The sequence below is a fragment of the Balaenoptera ricei genome, chromosome 8 (genome assembly GCF_028023285.1).
Source record: "Balaenoptera ricei isolate mBalRic1 chromosome 8, mBalRic1.hap2, whole genome shotgun sequence".
Classification (NCBI taxonomy): domain Eukaryota; kingdom Metazoa; phylum Chordata; class Mammalia; order Artiodactyla; family Balaenopteridae; genus Balaenoptera; species Balaenoptera ricei.
Genome location: NC_082646.1, coordinates 99,481,557 through 99,507,445, shown reverse-complemented (window position 1 = coordinate 99,507,445; position 25,889 = coordinate 99,481,557). Strand labels below are relative to the sequence as shown.

At 51.9% G+C, this 25,889-nt stretch overlaps 1 protein-coding gene and 1 long non-coding RNA gene across 2 annotated transcripts in view; one reads left to right on the top strand and one right to left on the bottom strand.

The window, feature by feature from the left end:
• The window catches only part of CREB3L1 (cAMP responsive element binding protein 3 like 1), a 36,423-nt gene extending 22,479 nt beyond the window's left edge, over positions 1 to 13,944 (bottom strand). The window contains exon 1 of the mRNA XM_059931481.1: positions 13,366 to 13,944. Within this exon, the coding sequence (XP_059787464.1) occupies positions 13,366 to 13,467 (102 nt within the window). The 5' untranslated portion in view covers positions 13,468 to 13,944. The remainder of the gene's footprint in view (positions 1 to 13,365) is intronic.
• Positions 1,286 to 22,865, top strand: LOC132370784 (uncharacterized). Its single transcript, XR_009504700.1, has 4 exons — positions 1,286 to 1,391; positions 2,782 to 2,839; positions 21,201 to 21,341; positions 22,549 to 22,865. It is a non-coding gene; the product is annotated as an uncharacterized LOC132370784 (long non-coding RNA).
• The last annotated feature ends 3,024 nt before the right edge of the window (positions 22,866 to 25,889 follow it).

Here is a 25,889-nt window from a genome sequence, read left to right as displayed (position 1 = left end):
GACTGTGAAGGGATGGAGCCAGTTTTCCTCATCCCTGGAGCCAGCCCCTCCCTGAGCCTTCCTGGCAGGGCACAGGGGTGAAGGGAAGCACATTGTTCCAGCCTCCAACCTCACTCTCATCCCCCATTCCCCACAGGCCCGGGGAAGGCGGCTGCTGAGGTTTCATATTTTCCCCCTACCGAACTCTTCACCACAGAGCCCAAGTCCAAATAAGCAGAAATGCTTCCCTGTGTGTGTGTGTGTGTGTGCACATGGTACACAGACGTGGGCTGTGAGGTTCTTTCTTACACAGGGAAACACCATCTCCCTGACACCACACAACATAAGATCCCCACATTTAGACACATTCAGACTGTTCCCTATACAGCCTGGCACAGATACTAATGTACATACACACTCTCTGGGCTCACATAGGCTGACACTGGCAGGCACTGACACAGACCCAACAAGGAAACACTCCTCAGATGTGATCAGACAGACACAGACTCCCATGTGTGCACACACACACACATACATGCAGTTACCCCAGACAGTCACGGTCACAGACATGGGCATGCACACTCTCACACAAACACACACAACATCTCACAACACCACAGCACTGAATGCTGACTGTGCCAAGCCACGTGCCTGAGTCATGTGACCCCCCAGCCAGGGAGCATTGGGAGTCCCGGGCTTGCCTGGGGCTGGGACGGTGAGGGCTGGGACTGGAGGAAGAGTACCATGGTGACTGAGCTTTTCTGTGCCTGTGTGCTGGAGAAAAGAAGTGGGAAAGGAAAGGGCAGGCTGGTGCCAACCACAGGCTGCCGCTGCGCAGAGCAGGGTCCACAGTCTCTGCAGCCCCCAGCCCTGTTAGTCTGGCTCTCCAGTTCCCCCTCCTGACACTGTGGTCGCCCTTCCCTGGCCGGACCACAGGTCCCTCAGGAAAGTGAAGAGCTGGCCTACAGGTTCCCAGCCAGCCCCTGGCATCTTCTGACCAGGCGGCCCATGTGCTGTGGCTCAACCATGGGGTGGGTGCCAGGTACTGTCTGGGCAGGAGGAAGCGATGGCAGTTAGTGCCGCCGCCCAGGGCTGGGATTAGCTGTGACTGGCACCGCTGAGGGCACAGCAGCCCAGGGTCTGGCTGCTGGAGATGTTGGTCCATAGGCAGTAGCCGGAGGATCCCTGTGGGACAGCTCAGGACACTGGAGACTGAGTGCCAGGGCTGGCGCTGGGGGCCTCTGGAGAATAAGGGCATCTAGTCCCATCCACTTATTCATCACTCGTGCATTTGTTCAGTGTTTACTGAGGACCTACTGTGTGCCCAACCCTGTGGATACAGAGATGAACAAAGCCTAGTTCCTGCTCCCAAAGGGCTTCCTGACTAGTGGTGTGACCACCCATTTATGAAGGTAGGTCCACGGCTTGAACTCTGATCTGTCTCCAGAACATTCTCCACTTTGGGATTTTCTAACATAAATATGACTATGTGACTCCCCTGCTCACTATCCACTAATGACTTCCTCTGCCCCAGGACAGTTTCCAACTTCCTTAGTATAGCCCGAAATGATCCAGCCATGTCACCTCTGTGTCTCGCTGTGTCCAATTCTCATCTTTGTCTCCAAAGCCTAGCACTGGTCCCAGCACATGGTAGGTGCTCAGCTCTTTGCTGAGTGACTGAGTGACTGAATGAGTGGGCTAATGAAGGAATGTGCCAATGAGCAAATGGACTGAGGCCTTTTTTTCTACAGCTGAGCCTCCAGGAGTGACTGCCCTGAATTCCGCTCTGATGCCAGCTTGCTCCTGCTCCAGGCAGTTTCCATGCGCCTGGATGCCTTCCCTCAGCTCCTCCCTGGTGGGGCCTGTTGTACCCATTCTCTGGGTTGTTCTTTCCCAAGGTCATTTTGCTCTTAAGCCCCAGCCAGAACAGGTACCTGGGGACCACAGCCCCCAACTCAGCTCTAGAGGAACTGTCCCCAGGGTTAGGCCAGGTCCGAGAGTATAAACGGAGCCCAGTGGCCAACCGGCCGAGCTGCTCTTCCGGCCCCTGGCCAGCTGGAAGGCCCTCTTGGGCTGGAGCCTGCCACCAGGCTCTGGCTGGAATTCCCTTGGCCTCTTCCCTCTCCTCTGTGCACTCAGCATTCGGCCTCTGGCTTCCTCAGCGGTCCCGGGCCTGTCTGAGTTGTCCTCAGGTTTTATTTTTGGAAGAAGTTGCATTCTCTCTCCTTATTTACTCCCTTCCTTCACGGAAGGTGTGGGACCCCTGGGCTCGGCTGGGGATCAGGCTGTGACGCTAGCCCCTGGGGTTTGGACTTCTCTGGGGCTCCCAGGAGGGGACCTCCAAAGATTCTTGACCTGATGCTTCAAAGCCATCTGACTCTGCCCTCCTTCCCCCACCCAGTACGTGACTAATGCCTGCCCCTGCCCTTCTTGAAGAGCCCCACGATAGCCGAAAGAAATCATTACAATTTTAGAGCTGAAAGGAATTCTGGCATCATTAGGTCCATCCCCTTTTACTGGTAGAAGCAATGTAGTTCAATGGTTATAAGCAAGAGAGGCAGACAGATCCAGTTCTAATCCTGGCTCTGCTGCCTGCTGTGTAGCCTTGGGCAAGTTACTTAACCTTTCTGAGCCTCTGTCTCAGCTATGAAATAGGAGTACTTATATCTACGCCACCTGTGAGGTTGCTGTGAGGGTTAAATGAGACAACATTTGTAAAGTGCTTTGTACAATGCAAGACACATAGAAGGCTCTTTTCAAATGTAGCTATTATTATTATTATTATTATCATTATTATTACAGAGAGGAAAACTGAGAGCCAAGGGAAGGAATGGACTTGCCCAGGATCACACAGCTCAAGGTAAGCAGCCATTCTCAGAGTCTTTCCTCTGTCTCCATCTCCCTTCCAAGGAGAAGGGAGGGGGCAGGCACCAGCCCAAAGGAGGAATCTCCTTGAGTCAGTCGCATGGGCAAACCCCTGGGTCTTCCATGGCTGCCTCCTGCATCAGGTCCGGGCCCTCCTCTGACTCAGGCTTTTCCTCCACTGCCCCAGGGGCTTCTTGCTCACTGGGGGTGAGAGGTCCAGGGAGGAGACCCCAGGCTGAGGATCCACCTCAGCCCCAAGGTGGACCCCAGGCCAGTGGGACTATGAGAGGAGTGGGAAATGCTGGGTCCTGACATCACAGAGCAGAGAAGCTGGAGCCACAGCCATGCAGGCCAGCTGGGGCCCTTCCAGCACGTCCAGATGTCTCAGGAATGTGCTGAGCTGGGAACCACCTCACTCCTTCCCTCACCACCCCCAAGCCCTCATCCCCTCATATGCTTGCTCAAGCTCTGCCTCTGCCCCACCCCCTACCCTTCCTCTTTCATCTCTCCCTGGGAGAGGCTTGTTCCGCTGTCCCTCTGGTTCCTTGCCACAGTCCAGCTCCCTCTCAGACCTCTGAAGGGGTCACCAGAGGCAAGAGCCCTTCCCCTTCTGCAGACCCCCTGGTCTGACTATGACGGGTTGTGGGGGGGAGATGGAAGCCTGAGCTAACTGGGAGGGGAAAGTTCTGAGCAGATAGTGCCTGCCAGATCCCAAATGTGGAACTGATTTGCAGCCCTGGGAGAGAAAGCGGTGAAGGCTTTGGGGTGGTAGAGGGCAGGGTTGGGCCTCTTCTCCGGGAGGATGATGAAAGGGGCTTTGGGTATCTTGTCCCAGTTGATGGGTGGGAGGGCCAAGGAGAGGAGGTGCCAAGCTGGGCTGGGCTCAGAAGGAGGGCTCAGATCCTTCTAGGCCGCTGGGATCAATGGGGACATGCTTTGCCTGATAGTGGAGGGTCCTGAGGGGGTGAGGGAACTCCATTAGGGTCTTGGGGTTGGGCCAGGAGGCAGGCCATGGTTCAGACTGGAGCTCTCAGCCCCAAAGAGGGAGAGCTTGTGTCTCTGCAAGGGTGGAGTTGCCTTGGGCCTCCCCAGGCCAGCCTGGCCCCAAGTGCTGGGGATGAGAGAGCCAGAAGGGAACTGGTACTCCTGGCCAGTGTGAGAGTGACATCAGGGCAGGGGGTAGAAATCAGAGGAGAGAAGGGACCTGGGGTCAGTTGCTGCCTCGGGCTGCTCCGGGCACAGAGAGGGGCCCACAATGCTGTCTTGGGGGAGAGGCCCTGATCATCCAGACAGGCTGACAGCTGGGATGCCCTAATGGACTCTAGACCTCCTAGCACTGAGACGGTTCAGGGGAGTTGGGACCGCTGCCCTGTCCAGCTCAGAACTATCATTGAGAACTATCACTGGCTCCCTTCTGCCTGCTGAAAAAACTCCCAGCTCCTAAGCACAGCATTCAAGGTTTGTCACAAATTGATCTCAACTTTCCATTATAGCTGGAACCCCTCATCTTTCCTTTCCCTCCAGCCTCATTGGATGACTGCTCCCAGTTCCTTAAACCTGCTGTAAGCTCCATGGCTGCAGGGCCTTTGCTTGTACCATTCCCTGTGCCTGGAAGGCCTTTGCCTTTTATCTCCTCATTCTAACTCCTATCATCCTTTAAGGCCCAACTCAGTGCTGCTTCCTCCAGGAAGCCTTCCTTGATCACCCAGCTGGAAGAGTCCTCTCCGTCTTATACCACTGTAGCATTCATAGGCCACTGGTTAATATCATGCCTTGAACTCTAATTATCCACAGTGGGACCCATCTCTCCTTCTAAACTTTAACCACCTTGAAGGTAGGATATAGGATGGATTTCATCCTCGAACCCTCTGCAGGGCTTCACATAGGGACTGGCATACAGTATACGTAATAACAATAGCTAATATTTATATGCCAGGCACTGTTCTAGTTCCTTCCGTGCAGTACCTGATTTAAGTTTCAGAAGATCAGGTAGGTACTATTAGTACTGCCATTGAATGGTTAAGGAAACTGAGGCACAGAGAAGTTAAGTAGCTTACCCAGTTTATTTAGTTAGCAAGTGGCTGAGCCAGGATTTGAACCCAAGCTCTGATTGCAGAGCTTGTGCTCTTAAGCACACATGACAACACTGGATGTTGAAGGAATAATGATCAATTTCCTGCTGTCCCATCCCAGCACCTAGTACAGGGCCAGATACAAAATATGGGCCCCCATTCCAGGCACTGGCTCCTCACCTGGGGCCCCAGGTTTGCTCATCCCTGGCCATCCCTCTCCTGATGCCCAGAAAGATAGCCCTGAGAAGAGGCCTGGGGTCTTTTGCCTTTACCCAAAGAAAACAGCCTTTCAGCTCCAGAGAGGTCCGACAGGTAGGCAAATAAAATCCCTATGATTACGGGTCAACAAAGGGACGAAGATGGGACATTCCTCCAAGGGCAGTCCAATGCTGAGGACCGTCCTTTCGGGCAGTGACAGCAACAATCAGAATAAAAACAGCAGCAGCAACAACTGCTGTTTATAGAGGGCTTGCCGTGGGCCATGCACTGTGCTAGGCTCTCTGCAAGAGTTATCTAACTGAGTCCTTGTAAGAACCCTGTGTGCTACAGTCATCCTTACTTAATGGATGAGGAAAATAAGCTCAGAGAGGTTAAGGCACCTGTCCAAGCTCACACAGATGACAAGTGGTGAGAGCCAGGATTTGCTCCCAGGTCTGGGCAGGGCTATAACCGACCACTAATGGTCACCCCACCCCACCTCAGCTATGGCTTGACTCCCCAGCGCTTGTCGAGGTATCTGCCATCTGACCTGTGGACTTGCTGTCTGGTCAGGTGGGGTCTGGGAATAGACACCAGGTCTCAGGAGAATTTCTGTTCAGAATCTGCCCAGAGTGGAATGGATTTAGAGTCTACAGCTCAACTTTTCCCCAAGCTCATGCAACTTTGAGAGCCCAGGATATTGAGAGCTGGGTCGATTTCTTTAGCTGGGTAGTGAGTACCCAGGTATCCATTTTATTACACTTTGTAATTCATATACATGCATTATACATATTCTCTTATGTGCACGATATATTTCATAATAGAAAAGGCCATCATAATTAGGAGATTGGGATTAACATATACACACTACTATATATAAAACAGATAACTAACAAGGACATACTGTATAGCACAGGGAACTCTACTCAATATTCTGTAATAACCTATATGGGAAAAGAATCTGAAAAAGAATGGAGATATATATATATATGACTGATTCACTTTGTTGTACACCTGAAACTAGCACAACATTGTAAATCAACTATACTCCAGTAAAAAGTAAAAAAAAAAAAAAAAAAAAGAAAAGGCCATCATGATAGAGTGAAAGGTAGATGTAGGATTTAGGTTAAGATTCACTACTTGATAAATAAATAAAATCCACCTAAAAAAAGAAAAGTACCATCAAAACGAAGTGTGGAAGTGTCCTTTCTCCCATTACCCATCCACCCACTCGTTCATCCATCCATCACCGCTTCTCACTCCTTCCTTCCATCTATTCAATAAATAAACATTTCCTGAGCACCCAGTCACTATAGCTATAACTAGTGAATAGATAAAAACAATTGCCTGACACTCCCTGCCCTCAAAGAACTCTCAGTCTAGTTCAGCAATGAGGAAACCAAGGCCCAGAAAGGGGAAGTGATTTGCCCAAGGTCACACAGAGAGTTAGGGAGATGAGGTGAGGAGAGGTGAAAACATTCTAGGCAGCGGGGAACACATGGGAAAAGGCTTGGGCCTGTCTGCCTCCCCAGCAAGTCCCCTCAATTGCTGCTTTCAAACTGCCTCCTGGCTCTCCGTGAGGGCCTGAAGAGCCTGCCTTACTCCACTGCTGCTTTCATTTTTGTTATTCTTTTGGAAGGAGAAGAGGGGGACAGCTGCTGCTGTCCAGCTGTTCTGTCAGACCACACAGCCCAGCCCAGATGTGTCAGCCTCTCTGTGATGGGTGAAATGGCTCCTGGGCCAAGAGCCAAGGGCCAAGGAAGCCGCAGTGAGGGTTCTGTCCTGGGAGTTGGGAGAAGAGGCACCTTCAACTCGGCAGCAGGGAAGCCCAATATTCCTCCAGCTCTCAAGCTGGCCTCGCTCATGATGTGGTACGTCCAGGTCATAAGGATCAGGATTTTGACGTTCCAAGGAAATCACCCTTGATCTATTTTCTCTAATGGTCAGAGTCCTGGGCTGTATCTTGCCCCTCCCAGCTTCCCCAGAACCAGACTTCCTCATGCCTACCTTCTGCCCAGTCCTGCTCCCCAGTCCTGCTTCCCAGTTCTACCATTTACTCTGCCTGCTGAAGCGGGTTACTTCGTGTCCCAGCCAGAGCAATGCTCATGGTCTTGACTTAACTCCACCCAAATCTTCTTCCTCCATCCTGCCCCCTGGAGCGCTGAGACTTCCAGAAGAACAGCCTGTTCTCCAGCATCTGGAGCTGGTTTCTTGAGGGAGGTTCAAGAGCAAGCCAGGTCCCACAGAGGGATGCTCTGAGAGGGCCTTGGTACCAGGACTTGCAGGAGGCACATTGTATGGGGAAGGGAAGACACAAAGCGGGGCTGGCCTTCATCCTCCCCTCTCCTGGCACAGTGGCCAGGCCAGACATAAACAGACCCTCCTGGGGAGTCCTGGGAACTGCAGAGAGCAAAGGTCCAAGTTCCCAGGTGGGCCGGGGAGTGGCATCCTAGAGTGAGGATGAGGAGAGGGCAGGGGATGGGATGTGCGGTCTCTCCTCTGACAGGCCAGGCAACAGGTGCTGGCTCTGCCCTTAAAGCTCTAGGCATCCATGGTGCCCTAAGGATGGGAGTGGGTGAGCGTGAAGGCGGGGCCCCTCTGATATCTGAGATCCCAAACGTTCCTGCCCTGGAGGGCAAAGTCCAAACCAGAACAAGAGCGGGAGAGAAGATGGTGATTTCTCCTCCTTGACTCCATGGGACCCTGTCCCGAGAACAGCATTTAGATGTCCCCTCCTCTGTAAGTGTCAGTTTTCTCATCTGCACAGGGGCCAATGACGCTTATATAACAGGCTCAGTAAAAGGGACACGGCCCCAGTCCTCCCTGCTGAAATGCCTTCCAATAACTCCTTTGCCAATAGGGATGGGGATATTGGAGAGGGAGGGTGGGGAGGTCACCTCCTCTGAGAACCTTCCATGACCTCCAGCCCGGCTGGAGGCTCCTCTTCGGGCTCCCATCATGCCCTGCTCCATCATGGCGCCCCGCAGTACTGCTCTGTCTGCTTCCCTCTCTGTCTCTCTCATTTGGCTGTGAGTGGCTGGAGGTCATTCTGCACAGTGACCAGCACTGGCACTCCTTTAGTTCCCAGTTGTTAAAGGACGGATGTATGTATTGAAAAATAACCAAGCGAATTCCCGGCTGGTCCAGGGAAGCCGGAGGGACCTCACAGCAGATGGGGGCACAGGCAGCATTTTTGTGGGATCCAGTCCGCATCACCCTCAGGGCTGGCTGGGCCAGAACCTGAGAATCCAGGGCCCCTTCTGGAATTATCAGTACACTTCTTGAACACTCAGGCCTGTCTTTTTAAAAACAGTCTCCCCTTCCCTTATAGGGACTGCCTATAAGGGAGTCTGAAGTCATTTTCTCTACAAATACAGTAAATCCTTGAAATAGAGCAAAGTACACTACAATGTGACCAAAACTTGGCTTCTGTCCTATGCCTGGGACCCATCTCAAATAAAGGTGGGAAAAACTCTTATCTTTGTGGGGCTGGTAAAGAAGTGACTGCCTCGTGCTCCTTTGGAACTTCCTCAGTTTGGTTTGCTGCATGCGCTAAGGTTTCACAATCTTTACTTTTGTGCTTTTTGTGATAGTACAGACCAACTGAAAAATACCACTTTTCATTGATCCTACAATAACATAACTCCACATTTTATATGATTGAAAATTTTGGACTCAGCTTGTTTTATGGTTGAGTTTTACTATGCTAAGCGCCTATTTTGTGCCACGGTACTGTGCTAGGTCTCTGGCAATGAACACAACTGACATGGTCTCTGTTCTTAGGGAACTTGCTTTCTCACAGAGGAAGTGGACAATAAGCCGATAAAATAATAGCAAATTGAGATATGAGCTATGAAGAAATCAAAGGACTGAAACAGGGACTTCCCTGGCGGTCCAGTGGTTAAGACTCCACGCTTCCACTGCAGAGGGCATAGGGTTTGATCCCTGGTCAGGGAACTGAGATCCCCCATGCTGTGCGGCACGGCCAGAACAACAACAACAGCTACAACAACAACGGACTGAAACAAAACAATAAGGGGTCCCACTTGAGGTGGTTGGGGAGGCTTCTCTAACGAGGCTTCCTTTGAACTGAGTAAGATGGGATGGAGAGAACTGGAAAGCATTCTAGATGTCAGGAATAGCATGTGCAAAGGCCCTGTGGCAGCACTAGCAAAGACTTAGTTTTAAGCTGGGTGAGTGTGGATCCAGGAGTCCCAGTGAACTGAACAAGGGGAAACTGGGGAAGATGGAAGCCCTAGAGCCAACAGGTGCTCAAGGGTGAAGCCTAAGCCACAAGTTCAAATCTGCTGTGCATCTGTCAGCTGTAGACTGTCCTACACCAGGGGCTGTGGGGGTCTGTGCCAAGGGTAGGGATGACTCAAGGCAATGATAACTCATTGGAAACCTTCCTGAATTTCAGAGACAGTGTGGGCTGCAGGACCCTGATGGCTGGGAGTAGAGAGCATCCTTTTTCCTCCTCCTTCAAAAATGTGGGGCCTGGCCTGAGGGTTAGGGAAAAAGGATTCATTCAGCAATGGTTGGTTGAAGCCTCCTCTGTGCCAAGCACTCTACTGGGCACTGGGGATACAGCAATGAACAAGACAGTTAAACGCCTGCCCTCAAGGAGCTCACATCCTAGTGGGGGGAGCAAAAACAAAATAAAAAGCTGCCCAAAACACACTTAGTGTTTTAGAGGAGAAGGAGGTGTCTGGGGCCATCTCCCTTCCTGAAGGGGAGCCCTGAGATTTGGGTTCCTCCATTAGTTTTTCTCTATTAGTTCTTTTGTAGTGGATTCTACTTGGAGACCAGAGTGCCTTGGCCCTTGGGTCCTCTTTCCTGTTGGTGAGAATTTAAAGAGAAACACACGCACATGTGCTCGCACCCCTCCCCTTTTAAGGGCTGTTAAAGGCCCACACACAGACATAGGAACACCCAAATGCACATACTTCTCTAATCTCCCTAAATCCCCCAAAGGCTGGGGTGGTGGAAGTAGTAATGGTAGTGGTTCTCTGCTTCCCCACTCAGCTCAGGAGAAGGCAGGCTGGGGGCCTGGGGAGCAGTGATCAGGTTTAGCCCTCACCACCCCGCTTCCCGTGGGCTGGTCCCTGGTCCTGGTCATTCCCACACCTGGCCTCCCCAGCTGCTGGGAGGTGAATGAGTGTGCTGGGCAAACATCCTTGCAGCTTCCTGCTGTGCCCCTCTGAGACAACAGAACTCCTCTTCCTCCTTCTCCTCCTCCCCACACCCTCCCAGCTGGGGCTTCTCTGGGATCCAAAGGTATTTCCCTCTAGAGAAACCAGTCATCCTTTCCCCTGAGCCAGAGGACGGACCTAGTGTCTCTCTCTGGAGACATGACCTGTTCTCCCTCTGGTCCTTTATCCCAGTTCTCTGAGCACCAGGCCCTCTCTCTTACCTGCCCAGGGGCTGAGGGGTCACAGGGTCCAAGGGAAGAGGGCTCTAGGGAGGCCACATCAGGAACTGTGGGAGAGTGGGGAGGGGATGGGAGGAGAAGCCCCCTCACCTGGCAGGAAGGGCAGCTCCTTCCGAGGGATGTCTCTGAGAATCACGTAGACAAGATTGCAACAGGATGAAGGTATCCTCACAGAAGGAAAAATACAGCACCCTTGGCCACCTCCAAGCACACATGGCTTATGCAAAGTATGCAACTCATTCTCCTGTCTCTGTCCAAGAGATTGCATATTTCTTACACAGTTGTGTTCAGGGTAAGCATCCTTTTTGATTTTTGCCTTTTGTACAGAGTAACAGAGCACACACGGTTTCCACCGTGACTTTATGGCCTTTATTTGGATTATTAAGAAAGATAGTGAATAACCTACCCTCCATCTTCCAGACTGAGAAGCACACAGACTTCACCTCTTTCCATCTTTAACCCTGGAAACACTTTCCTATCCTCATGCAGAATGAAGAGGGAGCTGGGGATGGGGTTGGTATGGGGTCCCAGCTGGGAGGGACCTTAGACATCTAAACGACGGAGGCACCAGAGAAGGAAGGTGACCTGCTCAGGGTCACAAAGCAACTCCTACCAGAGTATTCCTTACCACTACCCCATCTAGTCTCCAGAGCATGTTAACTATGGAAACTTACCTGGCAGGCATCGTCCTGCATTAATCTTTAATTAATTTTCTCACTAAATCTCTATAATAACACTATGGGGAGGCTTCTATATCTCCATTTTTCAGATGAGGAATCCAAGGCCCACAGGAATAAAAGTCACTTGTTTGAGCTGCCCAGCTGGCTGGTGGCAGAAGCACAGCTAGAACCAAATTTCCTGATTCCCAGCCCAGGAGTTTTCTTTCCTCTTAGAAATTCTTTCCTCTCCCCCTGCCTCACCTGGCCTTGCTTAGGCCCAAGATAAGGAGCTTTCCCAGCAGGGCTGTCCCTCCCCGGGCCCAGTACTGGATACCACTGTCTGATCATGATCATGCCTCCTTTCCTGTGCTGGACCAAGGCCCAGGTGAGCAGCTGGGGATGCAAGGCTGAATGGAGCAGCAGGAAGAGGCTGTAGGCGGCCGAGTTCATTCAGAAGAAAGTCCAACTCAGAGCTGCTGAAGGCTGAGGGAACCTCACAGGGGGGCTCTACCAATAAAGGTACACGCTGCAGCAAACTCCCTCCCTCTGACCAGTATCTGTTACCAACTCCAGGAGGGGCGTATGGAACCCCAGATCCCTGCTACTTCATTCCTAGGATCTGTGCCAGACCATCCTTAGAAAGAATGATCCAACCTCTTCCCATTTTATAGACAAGGAAACAGGCCCGGGGAGGAAAGCTGCTTGCACGGCCCAGGCTCACAGGCAGAGGCAGAAGCAGAGGGAGGACTAGAGCCCAGGTCCCCCCCACTACTGGTTCAAGCCCTCTCCCCTCTTCCCCTCGGCTTGTCTGCAGGAGTGTGCTCTCTCTGACTGGAACCAGGGGCCTTCCTAGAGAGCAGGGTGACCTGGCTCTACTGCCTAATGGAGGACTGGGAGACCTCTCACCCCATGCCTCCCTGACTCAGGTTCCTGTCCCTGGCCTTGTTCCCCACCAGCAGCCTGGAACAGTTTAGGTGGAAGTCCAAGATGCCCAATCCTTTAAGTCTCAGTGCACTTGGCTCTTGTCTGCCAGGTTTATCTTAGGCCCAGGAGTTAGAGGCCAGCAAATAGAGACCCTTGAGATGATCACTGGGTGTGTGTGTGTGTGTGTTTGTGTGTGTGTGTGTGTGTGCGTGTGCGCGTGCGCGCGGGGGGTGGGGGGGGGAGAGGGAGAGCCTGTCAGGTCACTGCATGGGGTGGGGGAATCCCCCCAGATCCCCCAAGCAGCCCACATTTCAACCTGGCAGGCCCTTCTGAACCCAAAGATTTTCTCCCATTACCGAGCCCATCCCCCCCTCCCCCCAGGGCCTTAGGGCTGAGCCTGAGAGGGGGAGGGAGGGAAGAAGAAAGAAGCCACGTTTCCTTAGGGAGGGAGGGGAAGAGAAAGAGAAGGACAAGCCCGGAGACAGAGACAGTCACGAAGCCACAGGGAGAGAGACAGTCAGGGAGACATAAGGGACCGAGAAACAGACCTAGAGAAAGACCTCCCTCCTTCTGAGCGATCACCCTGTGCTGCCCTGACCAGTTGAGGGTCAGGTCCCTCCCTGGGGGATCTCTGGCCTGACTTCCTGGGGAGGCCACGGCAGCACCCCTATATTTCCGGGTCTGGCTCAAAACCTGGGTCTGGCTCTGGCCCCCAAGGGGCGTCTGGTCTCTGGCCCTCGAACACTCCCCTGTGCGCCCCCCAGCGGAGAAACCAGACGCAGAGCCACCGAGGTCTTAAAGGGGGCTCAGGAAAGGGCGCCGCCAATTTGCTCCCAGTCTGGTCCCGAAACCCCAGGGTGGGTGGAGGACGATTAGAAGACTTGGGTGGGGGCAGAATTGGTGTTTCTTGAGGTCGTTATCAGAGGATCCGATGGCCCCGACTCCTCGACGTTCCCTTCCCCTGGAAGGCCGAGGCCAATGTATCCATGGACGGAGCCTCCAGGAGGACCGTGCACGGGCGCAAGCTCAGAGGCTCCAGGTTCGGGGTCTAGGGGTGTCGAGGGATCTAGTCACCAAATCTCAGAGCTCTAAGCACGTGTCTCTCAAGGGGACCCTGCACCGAGCCCCTCCCCCACTTCTGCCCAGTGCTGTGTAGTCCAGTCCTTCAGGGAGCCCCAGGTGCACCGCGAAGAGGAGTAAGGAGTGGTGGAAGGAAAACACAGACCCTTCATCTTACCGCATTGTTGAGGAAATCAGACTCGTTCAGATCCCCCAAGTCCAGGAAGCTGGATCCGGGGAACAGCCTGTCGGCCGGGAAGGGCTCCAAGACGGCGTCCATCGCGGCAGGCTCCGGAGACCCCCTTCGGCTGGGCTTCCCTCACTCCAGGGCGGCGGCGCGCCCGGCCCAGAGCTCCGGCCCGAGCTCTGGCAAGCGGGCGGGGGGCAGGTCCCGGGCAAAGCCCCGGGGGAGGGGCGGGCAGAGGCTGCGCGGCCCCGGGTAGGGGGCGCGGGGGGCGCGGAGGCCTTAGGGCAGCGGCGCAGAGCGGGCTGGGCTCAGGGGCCCCGGGCGCACCGCGGGCATTTAGCCGACTCCTCCTCCTCCCGCTCCTCCGGGGGCACAGCTGGCTTCCATGGGGAGCCCGGGAGTGGGGCTGAGGGCTTGAGGAGCCCCCCGGACTGGGTGGGAGCCGGGGGCGGGGGAGCTGAGCGCTCCCCCGAGACTGGGTGACTGCCGGGCGCTCCGCTCTCTCTGCGTCTCCCTCTGCACGGCTTCTGTCACTTTTCCTCTCTGTGAAACCGGGAACCCCTTGGCTGGTTAGCCCAGCTGGCCGAGGCGCCACTCCTCCACATCAATATTCACGATAATTTCATATTAATGAGGAGAAGGAGTGGCCTGAGGAATCGTCCCTCCTCTTTTAAAGAGACAGCTGCGAGCTAGTCTTGACAATCTCTTTTCTCTGAAAAGGTAGGGGCTTGAAGCAAAATTGTCCTAGAGCCAATAACTGTGTTCCTTGAACCTCAGCATCTTAAGGCTTTGCCAACCACACTCCCGTAAGTTCATGAGGGAGCTGAGTTATTTCTATTCTTCCAGGCTTATGCTAGGGCCTGAACCAAATCCAAAGTCAGGGAATTCCATCCCTTGGGCCCCTCAACAAATCTCCTTTCAATGGGGAGATTTGCAGGTCTCCTCTTCCAGGAAGCCTTCCCTGACCCCCAGGCTGAAGCAGTTACCATCACTATACACTCACAGGGCATGGTGTGCTTACCTCCATGTGGTGAGTCTAATGCAGTATTGTCATTGTTTGTTCATGTGTCTATAAACCCACTGGACTCTCAGATCCCTCAGGGTGAGGACTGTACCCAGCTTTCCTGTGTGTGAAAGTGCTGGGGGGGACAGCAGAGATGAGGTAAGGACCCTTCTTCTCATCAATCATCGAGTACCCCTAGTGTTTCTGAAGAGCAAGAAGTTGGAGAACAGTAGTCATGGACTCTGCGTGAGACAAGATGTAGGTTGGCTGCATGCTCCACGGTCACAGGACACTCCCAGGCCCCCTGGATCCATTACCTAAGTGGCCTGCTCCAGAGTACAGCTTAATCTCTTGAAAGGGTTGATAAACAATCACCAGGCACCTGAACAAATGGAAGTGGTCAGAAAGTCACTCCCTCAGAGGGCTGGGCACACTGTTCCTGTCCAGAAGTCATTAATAGGATTAAGTGTGTCTTCCCTGTGTGGAGCTTTTAATTAGCTCAGGAACCAAAAGCCTTTAAGAAGCAGAGATGTCATTGCAGTTAAGCCAGGGATGTCACCCAAATTGCTCTCTCAGTGCCAAGGTGGGGAATGGGCACACAGCTAGGCTGAGATAGCAGCTGTTTGCCTGGGGCGGGCGGGCAGGAATGTGGCTTTCCCCCATCTCCTGATCCAGTTGACATAGTTCTGGAGAATGATGTTCTGACCCTCCACATTGTCATATGACTATTAGCTCCTGGGCCTCCCAGGGAGTTTGCTCCTGAGAAGCTGGGAATACAGCCCATGCTCTGGGGACCAGTTCACCAGCAATGTAACTCCGAGAAGTTAGGCAGGGCCAAAAGGAAATCAGTTCACTCTCTAAAGAGTGGCAGGTAGAATTAGGGTGCTGAGACCATGGGTGTTTTCCCCAAGTGCGTCACATCTGGCCAACTGGGGAACAGTCAGACACTGAGAATGTGGCTGATCCTTTGTGGGCGTCGGGGGTTGCCATCTCTGGCTGGGAAGACAAGTCAGTCCATGGTGGGTGAGCTTGCGACTGCAGGTGTCTGGAGTCCTGGCTCCCGAGCTGGAATCCCTGCAGGTCCCCAGAAGGAACAAAAGTGCCCCTCTGCCTGAGGTTGGCTGGAAATTGTGCCTGTGTTCCTCCCAGCCTGCTCTGTAATTAGAGACATAGGCACCATAATCACCACTTAAGTGATTGGGGAAGATTATATAGTTTTAGATAAATAAGATTAGAGTGTCCTCTCTTTCCTGATTCTTACCCAGGTGAACACCCCAGGAAACCATTGAAAATAATCCTGGGGAGACACTCTGGTTCTGGCACCTCCTGTGGAGTCTGAGAGGCAGGAGGTCCCAAGAGAAATCCTGGGGGGAAGGGACGGGGAGAGGAGAGAAGAGGAACGGGCAGTGCAGAGCCTGGCATGTACAGTAAAGAGAAGGATGGCAGGGGGTTTGTTCACACATTCTACAAGTATTATTGAGCACCTGTGAACAGTCCCTAGACCAGGCCCTGGGGATACAGTCGTGATCAAGTACTTAAGTTCTAGAGTGAATGAGGAAAGAATGGGCAAAAAAAAAAAAAAAATGTTACGAAGATAATTTCAAATAGTGATAGGACTATGAAGGAAATAAAATAGTGTGATATGATTGAGTAGGTAAGGAAGGCCTCTCTAAAGAGGTGATGTGTGAGCTGAGAACTGGAGTCATTTATGGGGCAAAAGTGGAGGGAAAAGCATTCCAGATAGAGGGAACAGCAAGTAGAGGAGAAAGCAAGAGAAAGACTGGGAGGGGCAGGCAGTGACATGGGAGAGAGAGGATAAATGTGAAACCCCAAGGCCCTATACACACTCGTTATGGTCTCACTGATTCTATTCAAGTAGTGAAAAGAATTGTGCCTGTTCAGATTAGAGGGCCCACCTGAAGCCTTCTGTAGCAGTCATCCCTTCGGTATCTGTATCTCTTAAAGATTTTCCAGCAGAGGAAAGTAGACAGCTCACCGGGTCTGCAGTCTGGGTTCTGACCCAACAGGGAAGGTCTACTTCCTCCAGGCCAGTCCTGATCTTGAGGCCCAGATGCCTCAGGCCCCTTCTCTACATCTGAAGGGGCAGGGGAAGGAGGCCCAGATTGGTGCTGCAAACACCCTGAAATACTCCAGGTCAAGAAAAGCTCACAGACCGTAGCCCCTCCGGTTGTGGACTCAGGAAAATCTGGTTGGTGCTCTCTGCAGTGGCTCCAGCTGTGAAGCATAATGCATAAAGATGCTACAACCCATGCAGTGACGCACAGGAGAGAAGGGACAGAGGTAAACTTCCTGCCTGTCCCAGACACTGAAGGTCAGGTGGAGAGAGAGGCGCCTGACAGGTTGAGCTACGAGCAGGGATGGCGTGTGTGTGTGTGTGTGTGTGTGTGTGTGTGTGTGTTTGTGTGAGGGGAGAGGGCTTGGCTGGGGACTGCCACACTTTGACACCCTTAGAGAGTCCCTTCTCTGGGTCTCGGTTTTCACATCTATCAAATGGGAGAGGTGTTAATGACCCCTAGGGTCCTGTCTTCTCCAAGCACCTTCCAAATGTGTTCTTACCAGGCCAGGGCCAGCAGGGAATAGGGGGAGGTGGGGTGAAGGACCTGCCTCCTTAGGAGGCCTGGAGCTCCGATTTTCCAGGCTTCCATCCTGGAGCCTCCAGGAGGGTGCAAGGCTGGGTGTTTACACTTGGCAGGCAGGCTCTGGGTGGTGGTGAGAAGGTCGCCCAAAGTAAACCTGCCTTGTTTGCCTGGATTGTAAAGGAAAAAACGCTTTGGCACACTGTAACAGGAACTTCTGAGAAATGAAAACATATTCATCCTGGAGATTAGGCTGACTTCCGGGGCACAGAAGGGGGCCCTTTGTTCTCTTGTGGCTCCCTAAAATGGGCCTCATGGCTGCTCTCCCTGTACCCCCCGCAGGGCTAGAAGTGGAGTCCCTGGGGTTGCACCCTGCCAAGAGGGTGGGGGTGGGCCTCAGACCCCAAGCTCTCACTCTTCTCCATCCCCTTGGCCTGTGGTTCCTTCCCCCCTCCACCCGGAACCATAAAAATACCTGACATTTATTGAGAACTTGCTTTGTGCCAGGCACTAAATACTTGACTTATATTATCTCGTTTAACGCTTGGAACAAGCTTGTGAGATAAATATCATATTCACTGATTCTGAGATGCACATTTACACCTCTGAAATCAGAATGTGTCTTATAATCAGCAGTATGTTATACTTGAATGGACAGTGTTTTTTCCTTCTTAGCGCACAGCACAAAAAAAATGGTGTATCGTACAATTGATGACATCTTAGATTCGATGAAACATGATATTATTATCATCCCCCGGTCTGCAGAGGAGAAAACCGAGCCTCAGAGAGTTTATATGACTTACCACTCCTTTATTTTGCAGGAAACCAAGGCCTCGAGCCATAAGAGGCTTTCCTCAGGTCAGCCAGCTTCAATGAGACAGAGGTAGGACTGAAATCCGGGCCTCCAGGCTCCTCACCCAGGGCCCTTTCCACTCACCCCAGATGAACTGGGTTTGCTCACTAGGGAGAGGCAGGCGCTGAGGGGAGGGCCTTCCAGGGCCTTCCTCAGCAGCGAGTGAGTCACCAGCCACCCTGCCTTGGAGAAGGGCCTTAAAGATAGATTTTTTTCCCTCTCCAAATTCTCTGAAGACTGAAGTTCCTTAAGGACTAAGAAAACACTTGTTTCCCTTCCAGCTCCTTTTCCTGGTAATTATTTTAGCTTCTCTTTCCCTGAATTTCTGCTCTACTGTCCCATCTTTGGACTGGAGGCAGGCCCGCCCCTTGGCCCTCTGTCTGCCTGCTGCCTGGGGAACAGCTCCACCCGCTTCCTGCTTTGCTCTCAGTCCTGCTCTGATCTCACCCTTCTTTCTTCCACCTCGAATCACCTGCACCAACTCTGCTTCTGGACGCCTCTATAACCCAGGCTGCTGGCTCCAACCCCGAAGACATACACTCAGGCATACTATAGCCCTCCATCTCCCTCGCTCTTGGAGTCTAAAGTCAAGGGAGGAAAGTCAACAAAGCTAGTCTTTCCTCTTGCCTCAGTGAGCCCTCATGTCGTCGGGGACACTCCCCTGCCAATCCTGCTTCACTTAGGGCTGCAGAGCTGGAACTGTGGGAAGGGCAGGGGCATGGAAAGTCAGAGGCTTGACTCTGCCTATGTTCTACTGCACTGTCAAGTACCCCCCACCCTACCCCGTAGCCTCGGTTTCCCCAACCTCCAAGGCTGGTGAGGCTGAACGGCCCCGTCACCAGGAAGCGGAGAGGCAGCATCAGGCGTTTAAATCAAAGGCTTTGCTAAAATGCAACCAGGCACGGTTCACTTCAGCGGGGACTGATCGCCATCCAGGTTAAGCCAGGGCCTCAGATTCTTCCCAGTCAAAGGAGGGTTTTGGATGGGATAGTCTCTGAAATTCCATCCTACCAGCTCTGAACTGCTATGATTCTGTCTCCCTCTGCCCAGAAAGCAAATATAGGCCTTGTGTGTGAGGAGCCCATGTGTTCTCTGGGCATCGATTTGGCCAGGAGCTGAGCGTGCCGCCCATGGTGGTGTGACTGTGTGCGCACATGCTGCTGGGTGGATGAGCCCGTGTCTGGAGATGTGGACCTACGTGTGGGGCTCCTGCCATCCGTGCACGTGTACAAGCCTCTGGAGGAGAGAGTGCCGGTTCACACCGAAGAGCAGGCCCACCCCCCTGTGCACATCCATGCCAGAGCGTGCGGCTGCAAATCTGGTTTCCATCTTCTTCCAATAGGCAGCTGGGCTGGGGGAGACTGAGTGGAATATTAATTGTGCTTTTGCACGTGGCTGAGCTCCATGAATGTGGTGGTCGGAGGGAGCAGCCTGAAGCTATGTGGGGAATGAGGGGGAGGCCACAGGAGCGGGGTTCCCTGGGGTTTACGGGCACACTTGGGAGGAGGCAGAGCCCAGAGACCCAAAAAGGTGGGTGGCAGGGGGAGGGAGAGGGCTTCTGAGACTAAGGATCTGGGGACAGCGGGGAAGATACTAGCTAGGTTTAGGGTGATTTGGATGTTTGCCTGATCCAGAGCCTGGCACACAGTAGGTGTTCAGTAAGTGCTTGCTGAATGATTAAATAGCTGACTGCTCGAGTGCATGAGAGATCTCACAGATGCTCTTACCTGGAAGAAGATGGAGGACTGAGTAGGAGGAAGGAAGTGGGCACATTTGAAGCACCTACCATAGCAGGCCACTCTGAGGGTCACCGTCAGGCATTTTATTTTATTTCAAACACAGAAAGGCCTAGGAGATAGTATCACCCTTGCTGCACACACTCTCCCCTCCCCACTTGCCCTTTTTTGGAAGGTCCAGGTGAGAACTTTTTCTTTGACTTCAGGGCCTAGAAACGCTGGCTGCTTCTGAGAGGTGGGTCTGTTTTTTTTTTTTTTTTTTTTTGTGACTGTGCCAGGCAGCATGCAGGATCTTAGTTCCCCCACCAGGGATCGAACCTGTGCCCCCTGCAGTGGAAGCATGGAGGCTTAACCACTGGACCGCCAGGGAATTCCCAGAGGTGGGTCTATTTTCAATCTAATGGACACTCTGGATTTTATAGCTCACTGCCTTTCCTTCTTTACTTGGGCTGTCAGGAAGCTCAGAGATGAGTTTGCTGGGGCCCACCTCTTGCAACAGGGTCTCATGGGGGTGCATTTCACAAACTAACTGCATCCCTGGCTTCATCTTAGCTTTTTAATCCCCCTTCTCCATATCCTTTTCCCTCTATTAACAGCCATTTGATTCCATTGTCTGTAGGGTTTCTCAAGAAACTTTAATACACCCTGAAGTGAGACAGGTATAAATACAAAAATATTTTTACTTTTATAGATGAAGAAGGTGAGGGGACTTCCCTGGTGGTCCAGTGCCTCAGACTCCATGCTCCCAATGCAGGGGGCCCAGGTTCCATCCTTGGTCAGGGAACTAGATCCCTCATGCCGCAGCTAAGACCCGGAACAGCCAAATAAATAAATATTAAAAAAAATAAAAACAATTAACCATAAAAAGAAAGAAGGTGAGGCTCAGAGAGGTTATGTTATTTGTCCAAGGTCACACAGCTATTAAGCAAGAGAGCTGGGAATTTGAGCTTGGATCAGTTTGACAATATTTTCACTGTGCCAGACTCTAGGAGTGGACAAGGTGTACAGCAATCAGGAGGCTTTCGGGGAGTTGGGAGGAGCTTTTAACTCTCACTGGCCCTCATCCAGTCTCTGTTTCTTCTTTTTTTTAATAAATTTATTTATTTAATTTATTTTTATTTTTGGCTGCATTGGGTCTTCGTTGATGCACGCGGGCTTTCTCTAGTTGCGGTGAGGGGGACTACTCTTCGTTGCGGTGCGGGAGCTTCTCATTGTGGTGGCGTCTCTTGTTGCAGAGCACGGGCTCTAGGCGCGTGGGCTTCAATAGATGTGGCACGCGGGCTCAGTGGTTGTGGCTTGCGGGCTGTAGAGCGCAGGCTCAGTAGTTGTGGTGCACGGGCTTAGTGGCTCCGTGGCATGTGGGAACTTCCCGGACCAGGGCTCGAACCCGCGTTCCCTGCATTGGCAGGCGGATTCTTAACCACTGCGCCACCAGGGAAGCCCCAGTCTCCGCTTCTTGAAGAGCAGGTCCAGGTGGGGATTGCCGTCCCAGGTCATGCACAAAGAGGGGGCGCTGGGGGTCCTGGGCATCCCCTGTCTTCAAGGACCAGTCCCAGGCCCCATAGCTAAGCAGAACAAACAGAAAACCAGCAGAGCTGGTCTTGGCAATCACCGGTTAAAGCGAATATATATTCCAGATGCTCCAAGCAACGTTTCTGGAGCCTCCAGAACTGAAGGGCGGACCAATTCCCTGGAGGAAAGGAATGGATTTGGGCCCAGGGGAGCCACATTTTTTCTCAGCTCTATGGCAAGCAAGCACCAAGGGTCCAAGGATCAGGGTAAGGAGCTCCAATGCTGCATATTCCTCACCTCTATCCCTCACTATAGCCCTTCGGACCTGCCCACCTAGAGTCTGTCTCCCGTGGGGAGCCCCTGGATGATGAATTTGGGATTCCCCAGGGAGGCCTTATACTTACCCGTTAGTGAATTCATTCCTTACAGGGGATCATGCATGTGCTCCACAAACCTGGGGACCTCTGGGGAAGGCACAAAGGATGAGCCTAATCTAGGGGAAAGGGGTGTTGTTATTCTGAAAGCCGTAGTGGAGAATGACAATGTTGGTCAACCCAGGGGACACCAGTCACACTGACAGTGACACAGAGACAATGAGTAAAGACTCATTTCCAGATAAGCCCTGAGGCCTCCTGTGTGGGATGCCTTCAGACACAGCCTGCATGGCCTGGAGGAGAAATAATCAGAGAAATAATGATTTTCACAAACTGCCATTTATTGTGGACCCGTTGCCCTTCAATGCTCTGCCAGTTTGCAGTGCGTATCTCAATCTTCTGAATCTATAAAGAGCTCCTATAAATCAATAAGACAAAGACCAACAATCCAATAAAAATATTGACAAAGAATATGAACAGTGAGTCTGGTACATTTATACAGTACTATTTATCATGTCCCAGGATCTATCTAAGCACTTCCTCTGCATTTTCTCATTTAAGCCTTACCACAAGGAGACAGATACCATGATTACCCTGTTTTCCTGAGGCTCAGAGAGGTGAAGACACTTGCCCAACATCACACAGTGACTTGGTCTGACTTCATAGTCTGTGTTCTTAAGATACGAGTTGGGATGAGAGTCATCATTTATGGGGACTCAAGGCCTCAGGAAAACCTGGCAGGGACTGGGGAGGGACAGTGATGGAGCTGAAGTGAAATCCTGTCTACTCAGCAACTTGGGAAGAAACCTGGAACCCCCAGTACCTAGGGAGAGGGGTTTTTTGGTTTTTGTTTTGTCTTTTAAAATTTGCTGAATAGATAATGCATCACATGACTCAAAAAAAAAAAAAGAATATAATGAAAAGTAATCCTCTCATCCCTACATCCTATGTCCTAACCACTAAGTTCCCACCCTTCAACCAACATATGATTAATTTTATTACTTTCTTGGGCATCCTTCAGTGGGGTATGTGTGTCTGTGTGTGTATGCGTATTCATATGTATATACATCTTTTCTCTCTTTTTTATTTAACCAAAAAGGAGCATATTAAATACACTGTTCTAGGGATTTCCCTGATGGTGCAGTGGTTAAGAATCCACCTGCCAGTGCAGGAGACATGGGTTCGAGCCCTGGTCCCGGAAGATCCCACATGCCGAGGAGCAACTAAGCCTGTGCACCACAACTACTGAGTCTGCGCTCTAGAGCCAGCGAGCCACAACTACTGAAGCCCACGCGCCTAGAGCCCGTGCTCCACAACAAGAGAAGTCACCGCAATGAGAAGCCCGCACACCACAACAAAAAGTAGCCCCGCTCACCACAACTAGAGAAAGCCTGTGCGCAGCAACGAAGACCCAATGCAGCCGAAAATAAATAAATAAATTTATATTAAATACACTGTTCTACATCTTTTTCCCCCCATTTTACCTGTTTTGGAAATCTTCCACATTAGTACATAGAGAACTTCCTCATTCTTTTTTTTTTTTTTTAAGTAGCTGCATAGCTACCAATTGTGTGACTGTACCATAATTTATTTACCTGTCCCCAACTGATGAACATTTGGATTGTTTCCAATTTTTTACTGTAACAAATAATGCTATAATGATAGCCTTGTTCAGGCACTGTATATCTGTAGGATAAAATCTCGGAAGTGGGATTGCTGGGTCAAAGAGAATGTGCATATGTAATGTTGACAGATATTGTCAAATATTTCATATCGATTTACGCCCCCCCCCAGCAGTATATGAAGCCGTTGGTTTCTCTACAGTCTCTCAAACAGTGGATATTATCAAACTTCTGAGTGGCTTCCAGTTTGCATTTCTTATCATTAGTGAGGTTGAGAGTCTCTTTAGATGTCCTCGAACAATTTATGTTTCCTTTTCTGTAGACTCTTTTCATTCTCTGACTTTTAAAAAATTGGTGGTTGGTCTTGTCTTATTGATTTCTAGAAGCTCTTTATATGTTAGGGAGATTGTGATATGATTTGCAGCAACCATGGGGCCACAGTTGGCATCCCCTCTGCGAAAGGCTGTGGAGGTGGATTCTTCCCCACATCTCCACCCTCTCATCCAAGCCCAGCCATTGATTCAAGGAGCATTCATTGAGTATCTCTTGAGTGCCAGGCTCAGTGCTTAGGCACCTGAAACCAGAGGTGAATAGACAAAGTTCTCAGGTTGCTGGAAGTTTGGTGGGGTACCAGATCTGTAATCAGACAGGTGGTGGTCCAGTGTGAGATGAACTGTAGTTCAGAGGTTCAGAATGAGTGCTTCAGGAGCCTGTGGGAAGAAGCAATAGCCTCTGCCTATCCCAATAGACTCTGACACCTGTCACCTGTGTCCACCTGGGGGCTGCCGAGGCTCTGCCTGCCTCCCCTCTCCCTGTGGGTTCAGCCCTCAGACTCTGATTGCAGAAATGCTCTGCTCCAGGAAGATGGCTCCCTCAGTACATATTTACGGAGTGCTTACCACACACCAGTCTTCCCTGAGCTCATCCTGTCTGCTCTGCCTCCACGTGGCCTCCTTCCCTGGCCTGCGCTGATCCTCACCGCCTGATTCTACCCTGTCATGCATTTCTTTTTACTTTTTCTTCTTTTTAAAAAGTATTTATTTATTTGCACGCCCTGGGTCTTAGTTGTGGCACGTGGGGTCTTAGTTGCGGCATGTGGGATCTTTAGTTGTGGCATGCGAGCTCTTAGTTGCAGCATGCATGTGGGATCTAGTTCCCTGACCAGGGATCGAACCCAGGCCCCCTGCATTGGGAATGCAGAGTCTTAGCCACTGGACCACCAGGGAAGTCTCTGTCGTGCATTTCTTGCCACCTGTTTGTGGTGTCCGTGCCTCCACTGCTCAAAGGATTGTAATCTCTTTGATGGTACGATGGGAGACTTTCCTCTGGGTCCCCTCCCCTTGGTGCTTAGTATCTGGTGACGCTCAGTGAAGGCTTGTTGGATGATTGATCGTCAGGTGGCTTGGATGTTAGGGAAGTTGGAAACCATGGCTCACCTGAATTGGGGTGTGTATGTCGGGGAGGTGAGGATGGCCCATTAAGCACGGGAAAGGATGGTAAGCCAGCCCCAGCATCAGAGGCCAGCCAAGAAAGGGTTAAGCTTGCCAGAGTTTTGTATATGAAATGGCACCAGGGGGGGAAAAATACAGACTAGCAATTGAGCCCTGTCTCATCCTGGTTCAAATGACATTGTCTGAGCTTCCCCAGCCTCGCCTCCTGCACTAATTACAGACCTTCCCTAGGGAGGAAGACCAGGGCCAGGAGGTCCTCATTACAGGCTCGCTCGCTGGAGGGAGCAAACCCCAATGACTGAACTCGATGACCAAACAAACTCTCTTGAAGAGAGACCCAGGGGTTCCTCTGTATATCGCTGCTGCTGCCTGGCTGGGAAAGGATTAAGAAGTAGGCATGCATTGGAGGGACAGGCCAAAGTGTAATAGTGGGGGGCCAGGCTCGGGCTGAGTTACCCCTCCCCGGCTCTACTTGCCCAGGCCTGGGCTCCCTTCTTGCCTTTGCCCCCCAAGATGGCTGCCACCAGGGCTGTGTCAGGGCCTCCTTGCTGTGGTCGCCTGCCGGCTGCCTCTCCCTGTGGCCTGTGGAGACCTCGCCTTCTTTAATCTTCCATTTATCTCGAGGCCTCGCCCCTCTGAGATTGGCTTTGATGTGGGGCCTGCTCCCAGGGGAGAAATCAAGGGTTTCTGAGGCCCGGTCTGGACTCTGCCCACTGCCCCCAGCCCAGGCGGGGCCCAGAGATCTCCCAGCCATCAGGGCCAGACCCCCAGGGTGACCTCAGCAGCCGGGGCAAGAGCTCTGGGCCTTGACCTTCGGGCAGATGGAGGGGCTGCTGCTCCAAAGTGGAGGAGAGGGCTCAGAAGTAAGAGTTTTGTTAGCACGTTGTGTAATTTATTTTTATACCTGCCTCCCCCATGAGACTGTGGGCACAATAACAACAGCAGCAGCAGCGTTCTTGCCTGCCAACTAAGCACCAGGCACGAGGCTAAGCGTCTTCCATTTATAACACCATTTAGTCCTTATAACTGTGTGCTATGGGTATCATTTCAAAGGGGAGGAAACTGAGGGTTATTGATTCATTCATGTTCATAAAGATTTATTGAGTTCCTACTATGTGCCAGGCACTGCTCTAGGCGCTGAGAAAGTAGCAGTGAACAAAGTGGGCACTTTCCTACCCATCTGTACTCGTACGGGAGACAGGTCATTGACAAATGGTCAAATACACATAGTATCATGTTCTATAGTATAAAGATACAGCCTTGAATAAAAGTATCGTCTCGAGTCAGGGCCATCGTTTTGGACTCAGTGGTGTCCTCTTCTGTGAGGAAACAGAGACCTGAGGGGAGGGAATGAGTTAGTCATGTGA